The sequence below is a fragment of the Mesoplodon bidens genome, assembly GCF_964165515.1.
Source record: "Mesoplodon bidens genome assembly, chromosome: 15".
Taxonomy (NCBI): Eukaryota; Metazoa; Chordata; class Mammalia; order Artiodactyla; family Ziphiidae; genus Mesoplodon; species Mesoplodon bidens.
The window spans coordinates 49,902,326-49,923,224 of NC_138171.1; the positions used below are offsets into that span (position 1 = coordinate 49,902,326).

The 20,899-nt window shown below is 41.7% G+C and overlaps 1 protein-coding gene across 4 annotated transcripts in view; it reads right to left on the reverse strand.

The window, feature by feature from the left end:
• Positions 1-20,205, reverse strand: part of METTL9 (methyltransferase 9, His-X-His N1(pi)-histidine) — a 43,476-nt gene extending 23,271 nt beyond the window's left edge. The window contains exons 1-3 of one of the 4 annotated variants that reach the window (XM_081255659.1): positions 19,327-19,751; positions 7,912-8,102; positions 3,225-3,434 (exon numbers count right to left, since the gene is read on the reverse strand). In XM_081255659.1, coding sequence (XP_081111785.1) covers positions 3,225-3,434; positions 7,912-8,102; positions 19,327-19,494 — 569 coding nt within the window. In that variant the 5' untranslated portion in view covers positions 19,495-19,751. Of the gene's footprint in view, positions 1-3,224; positions 3,435-7,911; positions 8,103-19,326 lie in introns of all 4 variants that reach the window. The other 3 variants (XM_081255658.1, XM_081255660.1, XM_081255661.1) reach the window with 3 other exon arrangements.
• Positions 20,206-20,899: the final 694 nt, after the last annotated feature.

Consider the following 20,899-nt stretch of genomic DNA (forward strand, 5'->3'; position numbering starts at 1 on the left):
AAGAACCTAACAATCAGTCCCTGAATAAATGCTTCCAGGTTGGTGGGTTGAGAGTGAATGGGCCATCCCTTCAGTCTCCAGTATCTTTTTGTTAAAAAAAAGAAAATAAAGAGCATATGAACATGAGAAATAGAGTTAACCACAATATTTTCTTTTCCTTTCAAGAAAGATCCCTAACTTACAGATAATGGATTAAAGTCAAGCATCTTTCAAATTTACATTAAAGATCTTTGTTCTCTGGTGTCAAAAATGTATACACAACTCCTTCTGAACTACCCACACGTGAACTGCCCGTGCGGACTTAATTCCAAACCCGTCCACATTACCAGTCCGCATCTTGCCACACACTTGTTTCCTCCACCATCTACAAACCACCACTCAGATCATGTCAACAAATTTTCACGTTAACTTTTGGTAAAGCAGACTGAGGAAGGTAACCATGCTGCTAAAATTTTCTTCCTGCCAAACAACAGTTTTTATTTATTGTCATTTAAATTGTGGAATTGTTCATTAGTACACACAATCAAAAAGTAATTGTATAATCCCTTCCAAAATGTCTATGGCTCTTCCAAAACAGCATTTCTAACCCTAGAAGAAAGGTGTCCGTTAAGGGGGTTATTAATTTCAAGAAAGTGAGTTAAGTAATAGTTTACCTTCTGGGGGATTTAAAATACATTTTCCTTAGAGAAGTAACAAAGTAATCAGTATTTTGATAAATCCTAAATAAAAAACAAAATACCAGCAATGTAGAGAAAATTTATTGTTTTGTTTTAAAAATCAAAGCCACATCCTTAAATTTTACAATCAGGTTTTCTGGCATAAACAATAATACCTTGGCAAAACAGAGGGAAAACCTGGCCATTTTCTGTTTTATGGGTTTATTTCAAAAATGACATCCAGAACCTTTATTAAAAAGCCAGTTTTTCATGAGCCCAGATATTGAAGAGAAACAAAAAACAGCTACCTCCCAAAAAGAAGCCAAAAAAAAACCATGGAAGCTAAAAGTCTGCCCTGCCATCATGGATTAGGCAAACCCTAAACTTAGTAAGATACCACTTGCCTGTTAAAATGTCAAACTGTACCAGAAGTTGCCACTTTTGTGAATACGTTTCTATTTCATACTAATAATATTATGAAGGGAGTGTCAACCAGTATAAATTCCCTCTCTAGGTCAAACTGCAAACAGATTTTGGCATATGAACTATTTATTAGGGGAAAAAAAATAAGTTGTTTTGTTTTGTTTTGGCCGCTTCATGCAGCTTGCAGAATCTTAGTTCCCCGACCAGGGATTGAACCTGGGCCACAGCAGTGAAAGTGCCGAGTCCTAAGCACTGGACTGCCAGGGAATTCCCAATAACTAAGTATTTTTTAGGTGGTGTACAAGTTTATCAGGTAACATAACGTGTAAACTCTACATATATTGAATCACTAATTCAAACATCTGAAGTCTCACTGAAAATTCCTTTTGGGCACTTAGTCTCAGAAGGGCTTGAATGTCAGGCAAACAAACAAGGCCATGGCCCAGGGTAGGTGGGCCTCCTTCCATATAAATCCCTTTAAATACCCATTTACAGTAATCTTCCCTTCCCCTCCTTCCTACTTGGTCTTCTCTTCCCCAGGCTAAAAACGTCCATGTTTTGCCAAAGTTTAAATCTATTCCTGCTCCAAGAGCTATGCTAATGCTCTGTCTCTAGGGTTAGTCTGTTCCTAAGATAGTCTCCTACTTAGGAACTTAGGTGGGTAGGAAAGTGAGGGAGTACATAATTCTCTCCTTTCTTTCTAAGCCTAAGCCCAGCTTCAAAAATATCAGAGAAGGAGGCAGGCTCTACCTCCACCTCCCCCATTCCATACTCAGCACCGTCTTCTCCCATTCAATAGAATCCATACTGAATAAAGAATAACCTTCTTCCTAAGTCTCTCAAGCAGCAGATGGTCTAAAAACCAAGATTTGACACTTCACATCCATTTGGATGGATATCATCAAAAAAACAGAAAACAACAAGTATTGGTGAAGATGTAGAGAAACTGGAACACTTGTGCATTGCAAGTGGGATGTAAAATGGTGCAGCTGCTGTGGAAAAGGTATGGCAATGCATCCAAAAATTAAACACAGACTTACCATTTGATCCAGCAATTCCACTTCCGGGTATATACCCAAAGGAAGGGAAAGCAGTGACTCAAACAGATTATCTGTACACCCATGTTCATAGCAGCATTATTCAGCATTATTCAGTTATCATAAGCAACCCAAGTGTCCATCGACAAATGAATGGATAAACAAAATATGGCATATACATACAATGGAATATTATTCAGCCTTAAAAAGAAAGGAGATTTTGACACATGCTACCACGTGGATGAAACTTAAAGACATTATGCTAAATGAAATAAGCCCATCACAAAAGGACAAATATTGTACAATTCCTCTTATTCGAGGCTCCTAGAATAGTCAAATTCACAAAGACAGCAAGTGGAATGGTGGCTGCCAGGAGCCAGGGGGACAGAGCACCGGGGAATCAGTGTTTAATGGGTACAAAGTTTTAGTTGGGAAAAATAAAAAGGTTCTGGAGATGAATGGTGATGATGGTTACACCACAATGCAAGTATACTTAATACTACTGAACTGTACACTTAAAAACGGTTCAAGTGGTCAATTTTATGTTACATATTTTTACCACAATTTTTAAAAAGTTTTTTTTAATTAAAAAAAATAAACAAACAAAAAACAAGATTTGAGAATGCCAGATTCAAATTAGGGAACAAGTCCCTACATCTGATCTCTCTTCTCCAAGCTGTCTTTCACTCACCTTTTTCCTTCCTACAGTGCCAAAACCTCTAGTTCAGAATAATACTGCCAAGGAAAGATGATTTCTCTCTCAATTTCCACTTACTTGTACATTTGACCCTTGAATAATGCAGGTTTGAACTGCCTGGGTCCACTTATACACTGCCCATATTTTTCAAAGGTAAATACTACAATACTACACAGTCCATGGTTGGTTAAATCCGCAGATGTGCAGGAACTGCAGATACAGAGGGCTGACTATAATTATACGTGAATTAACCCCTGAGTTGTTCAAGGGTCAACTGTAATATGGAAAGATTTTTTTTAATGCCTCATCATGGAAATTGTTTCTGATTTATATTCTTTAAATAATATAATCTCAAGAAGAAATACATCTAAAACCAAGAAATATACTCTAAACCATGTCTAAAAATTATACCTGTATTTCTTCTTCTGAAGCTGCCATATCATAGTTTCAGACAGCTCAGTGGCGTAAATTTCTTCAAAATGAGGGCTCATTATTTTTGTGACTTCTCCATCTCCAGCACCTAAATCAAGAAGCCTATGCGTTTTCCAGTCTGGATTAATTTTAAGCAGTCTCTGAAACTGATCTGGTGAAAAGACAAACATTGAGCCTCGTCCTAGCAACCTGGAAAAGAAAAAAGGACAAAAATGGATGGCTCTATATACAAAACAAGCACTTCCACCCAACATCCACACAAAGTAGTGACTCAACACCAACAGCCTTCTGAACTTACAAAATGTTTATTTTATAAGATTATACAATTAAAATGTATATCTTTTATATGATTTATGATTAAAAAGCAAAGTTAATAAAATAAGAAAACACCTCTAGATATCATCGTCTGCCTTTGAGGCTGCAAACAATACACCAAAAAGAGTGGGGAAAGGAGAGGAATAAAAGGTGGGAAGGGAAGAAGAAATATATGAGAAATTAAAAGATGAATGTGAGGAATTTAAGTCAAAATAGGAAGGAAAGATGGAAGGAGTAATAGAAAACATGTATATCAGTTTAAAAAAATGACAGGCCAACAGGATCAGACCACAACACTAGCCAATAGCACTAAGCAGAAAAAGCAAATAGGGGGAAAAAGCCATTTAGAATATGAAACTGAACAATGAGTATAAAAAATAGCTCTAGATATTAGATTTTTAAGAGACACTAGAGAAAAGAGGAAGAGTGGCCCTTGTGATATCAGTTAATTTGCATTTAAAAAGTAGATTCATACTTGTGTCAGTCTGTATGTTATACAATTGGCTGGGTCCTATTATTTCTAAAAACCCTAAAAAACATCTAAAACATAGTAATGCCTTTGAAAAAAGACGAGTTAAAATGGAGATCAAAGAGAGCTCTCATAAAAGCAGCTACAGATCAAACCAAGTCTTGAGGAAGCATCATCTTGGGAAGTAAAATGCACTCCCTATTTAGAACTTGCTTTCTAGCTCTCAAATCCCAGTCTGTCTAGGGCAGGGATTCTCAAACTTCCTTTAAGCAGCAGAACCCTTTCTTTAAGTGAAGCAGACATTACTCATGGACAATGTAAAATGTAACAGGAGAACTGCTGCGGAAATGAGGCTGAGAGCCTCAGCGCTGCTGCCAGCCCACTTCTAGGCCTTTCTCTGCACCTGAAGCAGCTCCTGAGGCGCTTCCTCTTCAGACCCTGGAAAAGTCTGAAAACCACTGGTCTAGGAAATGGCAGGGAAATCTGTACCATACTGCTGCTTTCTGGAAATAATCCTAAGGTGCAATATGTTTGTTACACAGTGACTGGAAGGACGTGTGCAACTGGGTGTTCCTGGTAAGACCAGTTTCAGGAAGAAATTAAAATTATGGAGCTCATATAACAAACTCCTCCTCCCCTTTCCCTTAGAAGAGGTCAACCAAATCTAACAATATATTTGCAGTAAATCTTCTGCCCTACAGAAATGCTAAAAAATGGGAGGCGGGGGGGACCCTCAGAGACCTTCACCCAATACAACTAGCTCCCAGAGAAAACATCTCCTAAAAGACAAGTTGTTTTTAATCCTCAATTGTTCCTATCTTCTGGTGGGAAAACAGGCTGAAAAAGAAATCTGAGAAAAGGAGCTGAACTTACTGAAATAGCTATACAAAATTTCACACGGGAGCCAGAGTCGGAACAACAAGAGCTAAGAGAGGTCACAGGCTTGGGGGTACATGTTTCAAATGCTGGTGCTAACTTGCCATAGGACCAAGAGTAAGTTGCAAAATAGTTACATGGCTTAAACTTTGCCAATTTTAAAATAACATGCTTCCCTAGCCATCTCTTTGGAATCTAAGGACCCTTGACATGATAATCATAAAATTCTAGAGCTAGGGGTCATCTGAGGTCAGAGCTCAGGTTGAAAGGCACCAGAGAGAGAAGCATTGTCCTATTTCCAAAGATCATGAGCAACAGAGGCTACACAAAAAGATTTAAACTGCCAAAAGAAAAAAAAAATCTAAGTTCATCGAGGCCAGATGAATTTTGGCCTCTAGGGAGCCCTGGGAGTAGGTGGGAAGGGTTTTGTGTCGTCACAGTTACTTGAGGGTGCTACTGTCACTTAGAGGGCAAGGTCAGAAAAGTCAGACTTCCTGCAAGGTGTGGGACAGTCCCACACAATGAAGAATTATCCCACTTAAAATACCAAGACGCTGACTTTGCTCAATACAAGGTTTCCAGCAAACACATACCACGGAGAGGTATGGCTCTCTAATTTGTCTTTAACTCCCTAAGTTAGTGATGTCGATGTATTTCTTTGGTATGTGTGTGTTTGTGTGTGTGTGTGTGTGTGTAAAAACCATCCTACGTTCTCTGGCCTAAGTTCTCTCTAGATTTAGAGTCTACAGAGGAGATAAACCTCCTTACAAATACCTTCCTTATAAAATAAACTCTGAAAACAGCTATCAAGTCTCTCCTTACTTGGTCTTCCCCTTCCCAATAAGGGACGTCCGATAAGTACCTTATCTTTTTAATTCAAGAAGGTTACCATAGGGACTTCCCCGGTGGTCCAGTAGTAAAGAATCTGCCTTCCAATGCAGGGGACACAGCTCTATCCCTGGTCGGGGAACTAAGATCCCACATGCCGCGGGGAAACTAAGCCCACGAGCCACAACTACTAAGCTCGCACACCTTAACGAGAGAGCCTGGGTGCCACAAACTACAGTGCCCATGGCCTCTGGAGCCCACGTGCCACGACCAGAGAGAAAACCTGCACGCCACAACTAGAGAGAAGCCCGCAAGCCTCAACAAAGAGCCCACGCGCCACATGGAAAAGATCTCGCATTCCACAACAAAGATCCCACATGCCGCAACTAAGACCCAACGCAGCCAAAAAAACCCACAAAATAAATATTTTTTTAAAAAAGGTTACCATAGTAATTATTTCTATAAGAGACAGCCACTCGTGGTAATAAGCTTCCATTGCCATAGACGGAAATTCCCAATGGGCTCAAAGTTAAGCTTCCAGCTGAGAAAAGGACACAGGGCAAGAGATGTTTTTGTCTTGTTGGGGGAGAGGGGTGCCAAGGGGGGATGGAGGGGTGGGGATGAGGGTTATTTAAAAAAGAAAAGCAGAAGAGCTGTGGATAAGATAAGCCAAAACGGATTTATTAATCTTATTGCCCCTTTGACCAAATTGTGAAATCCCAGAGCAGAGAATTTTAACCAGGGGCGAACAGGGTAGAGGTAGGGGGAAGCGGTTTAGAGTTTGAAATCTCCCTAAATTATATGCAAAATGCTGAATGTAAGGACTATTTGAAGAGAGAATTTCTACTTTATATCACTTTCAAAGAGGTACAGGGCCCCAAAAAGGTTAAAAATCACTGCTGCGGTGACTTGTCTGCTTTCCCAATGAAAAAATAAATGGTACAGAATAGATATTCAATGCCGTGAATTTTAGAAACAAAATGTCAGACCAAGTTGTTTAAACTCAACTACCAATACAAAAATAACAACTGTTTGCTAAAGCAAATTTAAGGCAATTTCATATAAACAATGAAGAAAATCAAGTAAGAAATCTTGAGAAACGGCTCGTGGTTCCTGAAAACATATTTAAGGACCAGATGATAGACTGGGGATCCAAACATTCAGTAGAAGCTGGCTCCAAACCTCAAGGGAAGAAAAAGTGGGCCCAGCCAGTGGCTTCAAGTGGTCCAACAGGCTTTTCAGGCACTGGGCCCTGCTGCTTTTCTCTTTGGAGTTCTGGATTCTTAGGCTTTGCGGTGTCTGAAAATTTGGCCAAGAAAGGATAAAAATACTCCTAAAGCTTTTTCCATAGACTTATGAGAGAACCACTCTAGGGATAGAGAATTCCACAATGTTTACAAAATTCTGGTGAGTCTAAACATTATGTAAGAATAGATGGAGAGACTTCCCTGGTGGCGCAATGCTTAAGACTCCACACTCCCAATGCAGGGGGCCTGGGTTCGATCCCTGGTCAGGGAACTAGATCCCACATGCATGCTGCAACTAAGAGCCCACATGCTACAACTAAGAAGCCCAGGTGCCACAACTAAGGAGCCCGCCTGCCGCAACTAAGACCCAGCACAACCAAATAAATAAATAAATATTTAAAAAATAAATAAAGAAAGAAGAGATGGAGAACCCTTCACTCGAACAAGCCACCATCCACTGCTGGGCTGAATTAGATCCTTCCCAAAAAAACTTGCTCCTGGGAAGTGTACTTAAGGCAAAGATCTTACTTTTCAGCCTATGTTAAGGGCCTGGTTCCAACCATCTTGCTCCTCTCTAATAGATCAGCATAGGCATCACCTGGAACATGTTAAAAATGCAGAATCTCTGGCCCCACCCCAGACCTACTGACTCAGAACCTGCATTTTAACCAGATACCCAGGTGATTCCTGTGCACATCAAAGTGGGAAGCACTGTGATTCCCATCACAGAAATACAGACCAATGAGGCTACTTATCAAGTTACAGTGAATTTTAAAAGCATAATTGCAGAGGCTGAGACACTGGGCCAAGGATTCTGACTAGAAGTGTTGCAGCTGTAGAGGTGGTCAACATCTCAACAAGGTAACTTTTCTTTTTCCTTTTCTTTTTTTAGACCTAAGGATAAAGAAAAAAGTATCCAAGATTCACTTACCCATTGATAGATGTTCTAGACATAAACAGGCTAAAAACAGATGACACAAAAGAGTGATATAATTGGATAAATAGCCAGCCCGATTTCTCAATGCTGTTGTTTAAGAAGATCTGCGTTCCTTGATCAAGGTAACTCTGAACAAAGACAGCCTGGAGTGATTCGCATAATTTCTCTCTGTTGCACGCATACCACTAAAAAGAAAGAAGAAAAAAATGACAACATACAACTGAAGTGTCATCTAAGAAGTCCAAAAACAAAAAATAGAAGACTAAGTTAAATCTAAGATTTCCAAATGTTATAATCTCATGGCACTTTAAGAATAATCATCATCTCTTATATGACCTGTAAGGTATACAGTATTTCCTCATACATAATTTCTGGTTTAATTCTCATTACCTTCAGGGTACGTAGAGAGAGTGGGGGAAGGGTGAAGAGGCTTCCGAGTCATGCAGCTCAGTAAGTGACAGAGCCAGGCCACGGTCCAGGTGCTCTGACTCCTGGCCCAAAACTTCTGTCACTATACCCCCCTGTACCCCAAGATTAGGAAAACTGTTGGCCTCTCCTTCACTGAGATTCAACATAAGGCAATAACTACCAACATTAACCTTGTTTTTAGATAAGAAAACAGTCACTCAATGCAATGATTTAACTCAAAACCACCAGACAAATCAAGTAAGCAGAGTAAGCAGCAGAATTTAATATTCTAGTGACCAGATTAAGCTGTGCCTCTTCTTGTGGGCTAAATAGGGACCTTTAGAAATACTGAGGTGCGCTTTACCAGGTCATATAACATTCTAATAGACAGGAGCCAAGTATGCTTGAGAAAGATTAAGAAGTTACTTAAGGTCACATGCAACCAATGAGAAGACAAAGTAATAACGTGCTAAGAACCAGATTTCTAGGAATAGGCTCTAACCAGAACACACTTTTAGAACAAAATTCAAGAACCTCAACTGTGGATGAAATGTAATCTTCCGTAATAAATGTGTCCCATTTTCATTTAGAGTTAGTATACCAGAGAAGGGGGTAAGCAGCCTGTAGGGCACAACAACTTTAGAGTGAGCCCATCATCAAGTCCTGGCTCAGCCATTCCTGGGTATGAGCTCACACAAGTCACTTAATCTCTGAGCCTCTGTAAATTCATCTGTAGACTAGAGATGTCACTGGTTTCTATCTATCCTGGTAGGTTATTTAGAGGATTAAGCAAGTTAATGCAGGCCAATCCTCAATATAGGACCAGACACATGAGACTACTGTAATAATAATAGCAATGAGAGAAAGTCCTCTGCCATGGCCTGATAAATAAAAGTAAGTCCATTAAGTACCATGATGAAACTGCAGAGTAGACCAGTTACTATTAATCCGTTATCCACTAAGAAACAATCAATTTCTCCCAATGAGTAGCCAAAAGTAACCTGCTTCCCCCTGACAAATACGACCATTCATCAGCAGTAGGTGTCCCGTAACTGCTTGCACAATTGATGGACCAATTTTACAGTCATCCTAAGCTTGCTAAATATTGAATGAAATCTTAAGTAATATTCCCGACACTAACATTGAAAGGAACCAGTTATAAACCAATACAAAGAAGCGGACAGGCATATTAAGATTTCAAAGATTAACTAATCTTTTTACAAACTCTGTGCCCTGACTTGATAAACCAAATCTTTCGGATTGTTGACTGATTTGTGTTAATTTACCATTAAACACTTTTACCAAAACTGCTTCAGCTTGATACTATTTTTATTTTTCCCACTCTACATGACAAGCTTTTTCTTTTAAAGTAGATATTCAAGTCCCTTCTTTTTTTTTTAATGTTTGCTTTTTTTTAAAATTAATTAGTTTATTTATTTTTGCTGTGTTGGTTCTTCGTTTCTGTGCGAGGGCTTTCTCCAGTTTTGGCAAGTGGGGGCCACTCTTCATCGCGGTGTGCGGACCTCTCACTATCGTGGCCTCTCTTGTTGTGGAGTACAGGCTCCAGACGCGCAGGCTCAGTAGTTGTGGCTCACGGGCCTAGTTGCTCCGCGACATGAGGGATCTTCCCAGACCAGGGCCCGAACCCATGTCCCCTGCATTAGCAGGCAGATTCTCAACCACTGCGCCACCAGGGAAGCCCTACATGACAAGCTTTGAAGCTTCTACATTCACTGCCTACACTTTTTTCCTTGGTCTGAAAATGTTCATGCTTAATCATTAACTAATTCTTAACACTCATTGTGCCTTAAGTTATGCCCCAGTGCAGGTCATAAACCATTTTTTATTATATGCCTGACCTCCTGGTTCACATTCTGAACTCTGTAATACTGAGGCCATTCTAACTTTTATTTTCTCTTAATTCTCTGAAATGACTAATCAAGATGAAAGCCATCACCTTGGTAAAGGCAATCAGGTACATTCTATTAACGTGGACAAGAAGTCATTCAAGTGGAACAGAGCTAAGAATTCTTTGGCATCCACTTGTAAATGGACAACCAGAACAATAACAGACTCTGACTTCCAGAACTAAGCAAGAATTGGTACCATTAACTGCAAATAATGCTTTCAAGTGCCCCCCAAAACTCAAGTTTTTAACAGCATTTCTCTCAATTCATCAACATTAACACATCAACACATGTGGTTCAACCTTTACTGCCATACAAATCTTTCAGAAAAGAAAATGCTTACTGAAAAGAATGTGCTACAGAATAAAAAGGAGTAATGCCCTTCTCTTTAAAGATGAAGGTTGAATTCCATGTTCCTCCTGACCATTTGTATGATACTAATGTCAACTCCATAGCAGCACTATTCATAACTACCAAAAAGTGGAAACAACCCCAATGTCCATCAACTGATGAATGGATAAACAACATGATTGATCCATAGAACAGAATATTATTTCAGCCATAAAAAGGAATGAGGTACTGATTCATGAGACAACATGAACTATGAATATTATGCTAAGTGAAATAAGCCAGTCACAAAAGGCCACAAATTACATGATTTCATTTACATGAATTGTCCAGAACAGGCAGGTCCAGAGACAGAAAGTAGATCACGGTTACCAAGGGTTTGGGGAGAGGAGGCAATGGGGAGTGTCTGCTAATGAATATGGGGTTTCTTTATCTAGTGATGAAAATGTTCTAAAATTAGAAAGTGGGGATGGTTGTACACCTTTGTGACTATACTAATAAGCACTGAGTTGTACCCTTTAAAAAGATGAATTTTATGGTCATGAATTATATCTGGATAAAGCTGTTACTTAAAAAAATATATACACACACATCTAAATGTAGGTGGCATTTTTATCTTCCAGAAACTAAAAATGGTTTGAAAACTTAAGTGGTCAAGCATATCTCTTTAAAAATGCAAATTTCAAATGCAAATCTAATCATATCAATACGCGCTGCTTCAGAGAAATCTTAAGATAATATCCAAAATACTTAATATGGCTTACAAGGCCCTACAGGATTTGTCCATTCTGTGTCCACAGCCTCACCTCACGACACTCGCTACCAATCCATAACACCCAGCCACTCACTATGTCACAACACTGTACCCTTCTTTCTTTTTCTGGAAGGCTCCTTTCCCAAGGCTGTTTCGCATGGTATTTGCTGTCTCCTACATTTCCCACCACCCCAACTGACCTAAGCCTAAGTATTTCTTCAAGTAAGTTTCCCTTGAACTTCCAGACTAGGATGGATCCCCTGTTCTAATACTTGCTCACATCTCCCAAGTCTCCTCAGTAACATTTATAACCACTGAACTGAATACCTGTATATAATTGCATGTCCAGTGTCTATCTTCCCAGGTAGACAGAAAGCTCCATAAAAGGTCAGGGACAATGACTGACTTCAGTGACTGGCACAGATACGGATGAACAATAAATGTTCATCTGTTTAACAATTATTGTTAAAAATCACAGGCAGTCTAACAGATAACATTTAGAGTTTCTAGTAAAATCCTGGAGAGAACACAAGGATAACCATGGAGACAGGTGTCACTGGGTTTCATCAATTTCTAAAACTTCAAGATTTTGCAAGGCCTTGCTTAAACCCAATACTGTAAATAGTGGTTAAGCTACCCACCCACCACAAAACTGCATTAGCAGAGCAAGCAATGAAGGAACACACTGAGTGCCTACCTTGTACCAGGCACCTGGCAAAGCACTTCACATTTCATTTCCCACCTTATAGCTCCTGAATAAATAGGAAGCCTGGGGTTTCTGAGCACTCCCAGCTGATTCAAGCTCCTGTTCTAGGTGCATGTGGTTTTTTTATGAGTTTCTTTCAAAGAAGCTTCTCTTTGCTTCAGTCTACCCAGTGTATCTGTCTGAGAAAGCAGAACTATTCTGCCCAGTTAGACTGACTAAGTGTGTCTAAAGATAATCTGATCTAGATAGCAACTAAATTACACTAGACCAGGGTTTCTCAACCTCAGCACTATTGACATTTGGAGCTGGACAATCCTTGTTATGGGGGCTGCCTTGTGAACTGTAGGATGTTTAGCAGCATCCTTAGCCAGTACCCATCAGATGCCAGTAGCATCCTCCAGTCATGACAACCCAAAATGTCCCAGACATTGCCAAGTGTCCCTGAAGGTACAAAATCACCACTGCTTAAGAACCCCTAAATGAGCTTACCCAGAAAATTTCATTAGCATTTCCTAACCATCCCAGCTCAAAAGTGGTCTAGGGAAAATTAAAGATGGACTCACTGGCCTCCAGGAACTTACATTCCAGAGGAGGGAAAAAATCAGAAACCCAGAGAAACAAGTAATGTCATCATGATCTTGGCCAGGACCTTCAGGCCTTAAATACGTAGTCACCTTGCCCTTGAGATGTTGACAGAAAGTCAGTGCAGGAGCCCATGCAACCATGTGGCAGTCCCCCTGGAGTTACCTCTCTCCAGACAACCCAGCTTAAGTGAAAAGCTGTAATGAGCTCTCACTAAGTGGCCTGGCTGTAGGCTTCTGCACATGTTCAAGCAGGTGAGTTCTTTGAACGTGTGCTCCTCAAAGACTACAGAGGCAAATGTGCACAGGCAAGAACAAAGTATCTTGCCCGTTAAAGGTTCACATTGGAAGGACTGTGTGCCAGCCCTACTGTAGGGCTGTACTCCTCAGCTGGAGACCACAGCGTCTGAAAAAGCATCTTATGAGCCAGCATCTCCCTTTAAAGTTTCCTTGAATTTTGTTCAGTGGAAATAAGTAAGGAATTCTTTGAAATAACAAAGTCTAATCAAGCCAGAGTTATGCCATGCAGTCATCTGCTGATGCCAAGTGTGAAATAGGATGTGATAACTAAACATAACGTCTTCTAAGAGAGGATACAGTAAATAGCAATGTTCTCCCTACCAGCAACGAGACTGTAGAGATACTAAAAATTAGCCAAACAATAAATAGCCAAATCAGGTAGACAGGACACAGGATCAGCTTATCAACATAATGAAGTGTTAAGTCATGTCTTAAAGATTTCATTAAGGCCATGGAAATCTCCTCATCTTTATATAACCTTGTCTGATGAATCATTCCTTTAAAGTAGAAATGCAATTTTCCTATAAAATTATATCTGCTTATCAGACTGAGGGATACAGTTAAAAGTTTTTCTGAAATTATTTTTTTGAGTTCCTCAACTAGTCAAACACGTGGTATGTGATATAATAGTCTTTTCTTCCAAAATACAAAAGACTTGAGCACATTAGTAAAATTAGAATTAGAAAGTTATTTTAAAAAACCAACTTCCTGATTTTAATAAACAATAAATATTTGGTCTTTATCGCCAGTTTCCAGCACAGAGCTCCTAAAAACCTTAGAGAAACTCAGGAATGATAAAACACCTTTTGTATGCTCATGAGATGACCAGGAGGGCAGGGGGGAACTTTCAGCCCCACCACTACCATCCAGGGAGGGGAGAGAAGCTAGAGATGGAGTTCAGCCACCAAAGGCCAAAGATTTCATCAGTCATGACTTGGTAATGAAACTTCCATAAAACTCCTAAAAGACAGGGTTCTGGGTGCTTCCAGGTGGCTGAACACATTGGTGTGCTGGGAGGGTGGCTTACCTGGACAGGGCACGGAGGCTCTGTGCCACCCTCTCCAACCCCCTAACCCCTTGCCCTATGCATCCGTTCCACTTGGCTGTTCCTGAGTTGTATCCTCTATAATAAACCATAAGCAGAAGTAAAGTGTTTTCCTAAGCTCTGTGAGTCATTCCAGCAAGTTATCTAACCTGATGGGGGTTGTGGAAACCACAGAGTTTATAAACACGTCGGACAGAAGCATGGGTAGACGGTGGACACTCAACTTGTAGCTGGCATGTGAAGTGAGGGCAGTCTTGCAGGAAGGAGCCCTTAAGTCTCTGGGCTGTTAACTCCGGGTAGTGTCAAACAGAAGAGAATTGTACAACACCTAGCTAGTGTCAGAGAATTGGCTGGTGTCACAAGAAAGACACCACAGGTAAGACTTTTTTTTTCAATGTTAAACTTGACCTAAGCATGCACAAACTGGATGAAAGCCAGAACTTCAAGCACTTGTCCCATCTTTATCTCACTCACAAACTGCAAGAACAACTTGGTTTTTGCACACAGCTACATAATTTCAATGTCTACACAGACGTCCACTAGAATGGGGACAATCTGCCATTAAGACGGCAGTCTACTTTCACAGCCCCTCAGACAACAAGGATTCCTAGGAGAGACACCATGAAACAGTGGGAAAAGCCTGGGCCTTGAAACCAGACAGAGCGGGGTTTCAAAATCCAACTCTGCCATCTGTTAACTGTGCTCTTGGGCAAGTTTCATTGCTCAGCCTCAATCTTCTGTCTGTAAAATGGGGATATACCACATCCAAGAGTTGTCATGAGGATTAGAGAGGATAATATACTTAAAGTACCTGACACTTAATAGAAGCACAATAACTTGATTTTCTTTCCCTTCCTGTCCAAGGTCCACAAAAGCCAGTCAAAGAACTGAAGTTCAAGGGAATGCCCAAAAACCACACTGTAGGTCTGGGCACCCAGCCATTCTCAAAAGAAATGAGTAAGCAAAGACCTGAGATATTCAGTACCACTAAAAACAACCAGAAAGGCTCCCCTGACAGGGTCCAGCAGAATCTTTTCTACTGCAGCAGGTGGTAAGACCAAGCCTGACAACATTGACCTTGACAGCTAACGATTCAAAAATCACATTCTCAGTTCTACAATGCAATCATGTCAGTCCAGACATTTAATCATTGACACCTTGTGTATAAGGACAGCGTAGGAGGAGATATTCAAATCATTCATTCTTTTTCTACAAATGACACAAACCTAAACCAACAACCTTTTTATGCGAGATTTCAAAGTGCAGAGTAACAAGGCACCTTCACGTCCATGGAGGGAAACAACTTATACAGATTAGATTAAATTGCTTCAGCTCTGATTTAATGAATAAATTACTGGCAATCTTTATTTCAAATACTCACTCACTGTTTGTATTTTACAATCTTACGATTTTAACAACGCTTCAGAGGGTCTAAAAACCTCTTTTACTGAAAGTACCAGGGTCCCCTAGGGCACCTTCAGAGGGGAACATAAAGGCCTCTGGCATACCCAGAAGAACAGGGCATCCCCGTGTTCTGTAAAACTGAAGCAAACACTTGTTTAGGGTTTCAACACAGGTTATAAGGAAGGAAAGAAACCCTTTTCAAAATCTCTTTGGTATTCGGCTGCAAAGGCCTCCAGACTTTCAAAGGCAGTTCAGAGGAGGACACGAACCTATCCATCAGTGTGTGTCTGGCTAGCTGAGTGACCCCTCTGAGCACTGATAACTCATTCCTGACTTGGGTCCACCTCCATAAGGTAACTGGGGAGTGGGGAGCAGCAGACAGAATCTGTCCTTTAGCATAACCTTTGATGTCCAAGTGTTTTTTCATTTGGAAAAAAATCCAAATCATTTCAATTCTATCTTAAATCCACCACTGCTTATGGCAAAGCACAGTTCAAGTTTATACAAGAAAGTAAAAAAATAAAACGTCAGATATACACATATTTGCAATTTTAAGTTACACCTTATTAACTCCAGATAATGTTACCTGTCCTTTTAAAAAAAACCTTGCAGTATGTCACCTGCAGAAATAGTCCTGGTCTGGTTCCAGGGAGTTCGATAAAAATTCTTTATTCACTCCATCAATTGAGAAGCTGCTGAATAACTGTTATTTTCAAGAACCTAGTTAGTGGGGCCTAAGAGTCCTTTAAGAGTTTCGATAGCTCTTTAATAGTTGCATTAACTTTAAGTACTAGGTGCAATGCCTCAAAAAGACTAGATCCAAAGTTTTTGTTGTTGTTATCTTCTTTGTAAGTTCCGGGTCAGCCGATATTGAAAAGTCACATATCTAGTTTCTCACTGTCTGCTTCAATTTCTTCCCAGTAAGTCAAACTACCCACCTTGCAATCTGTGATTAAGAATGTGCTGCTTAAAAAAAAAGAATGTGCTGCTGATTAAGGAAGCTGGAAATTTTCTCTGGAGGAAACTCTTTTTTTCTGTAAAGGGCCAGACAGTAAATATTCTAGGCTTGCAGGTCATAAAGCAGCAACCATGCAACTGTGCTATTGTATCTGGAAGCTGTCACAGATGATAGGTAAACAAATTTGGTGGCTTTGTTTTAACACAACTTTATTTGTGGATACTGAAATTTGAATTTCATGTAAGAAGATTTTCACATATTACAAAAGATTATATATTTTTTGCAACCATTTAAAAGTATAAAACTACTCTTACTTCACAGTCTGTACAAAAAAGTCAGTGAGCCCAATTTGGCATGCAAGCCATATCCATCCCTGCTCTGAGAGAAGCCCTCCCTTGCTTCTCGATTTCCCAAAGTGAAACATAAATCCCAGTTTTGAAGCTAGCACACCAAACCGAGTTATTTAAATGGTGCTACGACTATAGTTTTAGAGCTGCTTTAGCTCAAAGGAGCCTTGCCTCTCAAGGCTATAGTAACTAAAGAGCTATTTTTAAAGAACAAACATTGCCCAAAGTCTCTCTTAAACACAGAATCTACTACCATAACTTCTCAATCAAAATAACCATAAGGAAAACTTGTGCTAAGTATGGTTCAATCAAATCCATAACCCCACTTTCAAGCAACTGCAAAAGAACCAGATGTGGCTGGCTATGGAAGCCACATACCCAAATGAACACCAGAAGACCCAGTATGAACTATTAATTTGAAGGGAGGAAATGTGTTTAGGGTTAAGTTACTTCACAAGCAACTAAGTTTATAAGGCAAACCCAGGATCCTGGAATATAAAGCAGATAACAAATCATCAACTCAGCCACGTTGCAGAGAGAACAGTCTCCTATTTCACTGTGGCTTCTATATATGTTTCTTTTGTCCATTTTAATCTTTATTCATGGACAATATTTTCATAATGTGAATGTATCAACTCAAAATAATGTCTGGATTGATTGTTCTAAGGAAAAGAGCCAATCTCCCCCTGCCCACCTAATATTCAGAAACCACCAGATTAGTCTTCAGAGAAATTAGCTGCCAAGCTGTCAGGTGCAACTGGTTAGAACACACACAGGTACACATGTACACACATACTTTAGTATCTCAGAAGCCTAATGAAGTAAATGAGGTATTACTTTTCCTTAGAACCTGGCAGATTCAACTTGATAAAGGTACACAATTAGAAGACATTCAGAGATATCTTGTTAGGACATATTCTGAGGCTATGTCTACAGCTATAATTCTACCTAGGCCCCATAAAAATCAAGTTACTTAAACAGTTTTTCAGTTTTATAATATGTCTATTTCTTTTATGAGCACTGAAAACATCAAGTGTACTGCAGTAGAGGTAATCACAAGTGTTGTAATAAACACCTACAGCCAAGAGACTCTACCATAATTCCATGTCAATGGAAATAAGCCTCCTTTTTATCCCACCCAGAAACTTATTTCTACCAACTGTTAAAAATGACATTTCTATTCATTGTTTTGCACCATTATCCACGTTCCTTACGGATATATGACATTTTGGGAACTACATTATCACTACAGTACAACTCTAAAAATGACTGATCAATCCGTAGCAAACAATGTGGTTTTACAAGTGAAGATCACCTACTAACTTTATGTGCACTCCTAACAATATCATAGGAGTGATTAGCTAACAAAGTACAATAGCTGTGGTATTATAAATTTTAAAAAAGTTTATAGAAATTTATGATTTCCTTTAAAAATAGAAAAAAGCCACTATAAATATTTTTGAAATAAAAACTAAATACTACTTCTCTGAATGAACAGCTTTATCTCCTTAGATAATTCTTTAGTTTCATTAGAACACATGAAATCAACTTCGGTGTAAACTCTGAACACCTGGCATAACAAGAAAAATAACATAGGAAAATGAGAAAACTATGAAAATTATGAGACACAAGATGGGAAGTAATTAGCTACTGCTCTCTGGGAAGGCAAAATATACTATAAATGCTAGCTATTATAAACGAACACTCTGGCAGAGTTCAAAAGCCTCCTTGCAATAAACGTCACGTTAACCGCCAACTACATTACGGTCAAATATGAAATATCTCACTCTTAATTCTACAAGTGTACATATTTAAGTGGCACAAAACTAAGCTAATGAAAAGACTATCCACCGAGCCACACCGCCATCGTTCGCAGTGCACAACTACAACTTTTTAAAGAATTCACTCCTGCCCAATTCTAATAACCCTTCCAGTAGAAGCTTGCATCATCTTTCTTATTATCACATCTCTGCGGTCAGGTACCAAAATCAAAGTTTAAAGGCGATCTCTCTTTAGTAGCAGGGGAAGGTTCGATAGGACGGGAGTGACGACCTGTCAAACACATTTTTAAGTGCTTAGGGAAAATGTCACCGGAACGAGCCCAGAGAGTTAAATGGCTCACGAAGCACGGTTAAATTCCTTTATGACCTTTTGTACGTTCTGAAATTCAACCAGGCAAAAAGAGGCACCGGCTTTTCGGTGTGATTCTCGGAGCTGATGAAGGTTGTCCGGGGTAATGGGTTTGGTCCGGTCACCTAGCTCTCAGGCCCTGGTGTCAGATGGGTCCCCGTCGCCACGCGCCGACCCCAAAGTTCCTCCGTCCCGCCGCCGGGAGCGGACGCCGAGGTGGCCGAGCGCCTGCAATCACCGCCGGGGACCCAGGAACAATGCGGGGCTCCGGGCCGCCCACGCCGGGGCCGGGGAGGGATAGGGGAGGCCGTCCTCCGCCCGCGCCGCGGAACAAAAGGAGTCGCCGGGCCGGGACCGAGCGCCCGGCCGGGAAGACGGGGGGAAACTTTGTGAGAGGCCGGGGCGGCGGGGCGAGGCCCTGGGGGGCCTCTCGCCGCGACGCCCCGCACAATAGCCAGGCTGAGCGCGGGAAGGTCGGCCGCTACGGCCCCGCCCCGCCGGGCCCGGGTTCGGCCCAGTACCTGGTGGTTCTCCTTCCTGCCGCCCGCGGCGGCCGCCGCCGGCCCGCCGGGGCCGCTCGTCATGTTCACGTACAGGGAGCGGGTGAGCGGGCTCCGCAGGGTCCACATCCTCCGCGCCAGCCACACGGACGCCAGGCTCAGACACAGCCAGCCCGCGAGCAGTCTCATCGGGGGCCGCGGCCACTCGCTCGGATCACCGCCGGCGCCGGGGCAAGGAGGAGGACGCGCCACCGCCTCCAGCCGCCGCCGCCGCCGCCGCCGCCCAGGATCGAGCCATCGCGCCCAACTCGCCCATCCAGCCCCTTCAGGGCCGAGGCGGGGGGTGGGGAGGAGCGGGCGGCGCGCAGCCTTCCCGCCTCCCCCGTCCTCTCCACCCCAGGAACGCCGCCGCCGTCGGCTCCAGTTTCCACCCGGAGCACATACGCAAGGCTGCGGCGCGTTCTCTCCGAAGCGCGCTCCCTCCGCCCAGTGAGCGGGCCGGCCAGGAGGTGGGACAAAGGGAGCGCGCATCCGCGTGGCGCGCGTCCCCGCCTCCTGTTTGGTCGCGGCTCCTTATCATGGCGGAAGCGACTTTAAGACTTTTGGGCCAGGGGAAATAATTTACAAGGCGGTACCTGAAGCCTCCCCGTCCCTCCAAGGTAGTGTCCGCGGTTCTTCTGATCTTTCCTCGCCTTAGTCTTTGCCTCTGGGACTTTCACCAGGTTGTGCAGATTGACCCGGGGGTGACCCTCATCCCTTTCGTACCTTCGGACACTTGGACCAAGTCCTTGCCAGAGATGGAGACTGCCATTTCTTAACTGTTACTTGCTGAGCTGCGTGGCTTCCTATTTACATTTAGAGCCGACCAGCCAGACCCCCACCCCAAGGACCTCCACCCTGCTTCACAGGAGCTGCAAAGCGGACAGGAATCTAGGGGGAAAAAGTTACCACCAACCCCTTCCCACCTCCCCGCCCAGTTCCCCAAAGCCTGGCAGGTTGCTGGCTCCCTGTTTCTAAGAGGCATCGGTGAAAGCTCTGCCTTTGTTGGAAGTTGCTGCAGCTGGGGCACCTGCAAGTAATGTTTTGGTGTGTTGATGACCCTCTCCAAGAATGAAGACCCCAAATTAGAGTCCCTGGCTGCTTGTTTCCTTGAACTAACAAACGGAAGTTGGACCCAGCACTCTTAAAGCCAAGTAAGGTTTGGGAGCAGTATTTACCCAAATGTTTCTTTGATCATTTATAGAACGGGAAGACCTAGCAGCGTTTCACAACTGAAAGGTTACACTGTGTTCCTGTGTCTGAAGTTCTTCCTGCTGCCACCAAAGCTACAACTAAGGAGTAACATATTTCATGGGTCCTCTAGCTTCACACCTTCCTGGGCTTGTTTAGAAACTGCTTTTAACTTGACTAGAAATAATGTAATACATTGTATTTTAGTTCAAAACAAAAGAAACCTTTCCGTTAACTCCATTAGTGCACTTCAGAGACTGTTATTTAATAGTGTCGTGGTGATCCACTGCTGAGGAACAAAACCGTTGCTTATCCACAAACATTTTTATTAGCTTCTAAGACTCTCAGCTTGGCACCTTTCGCT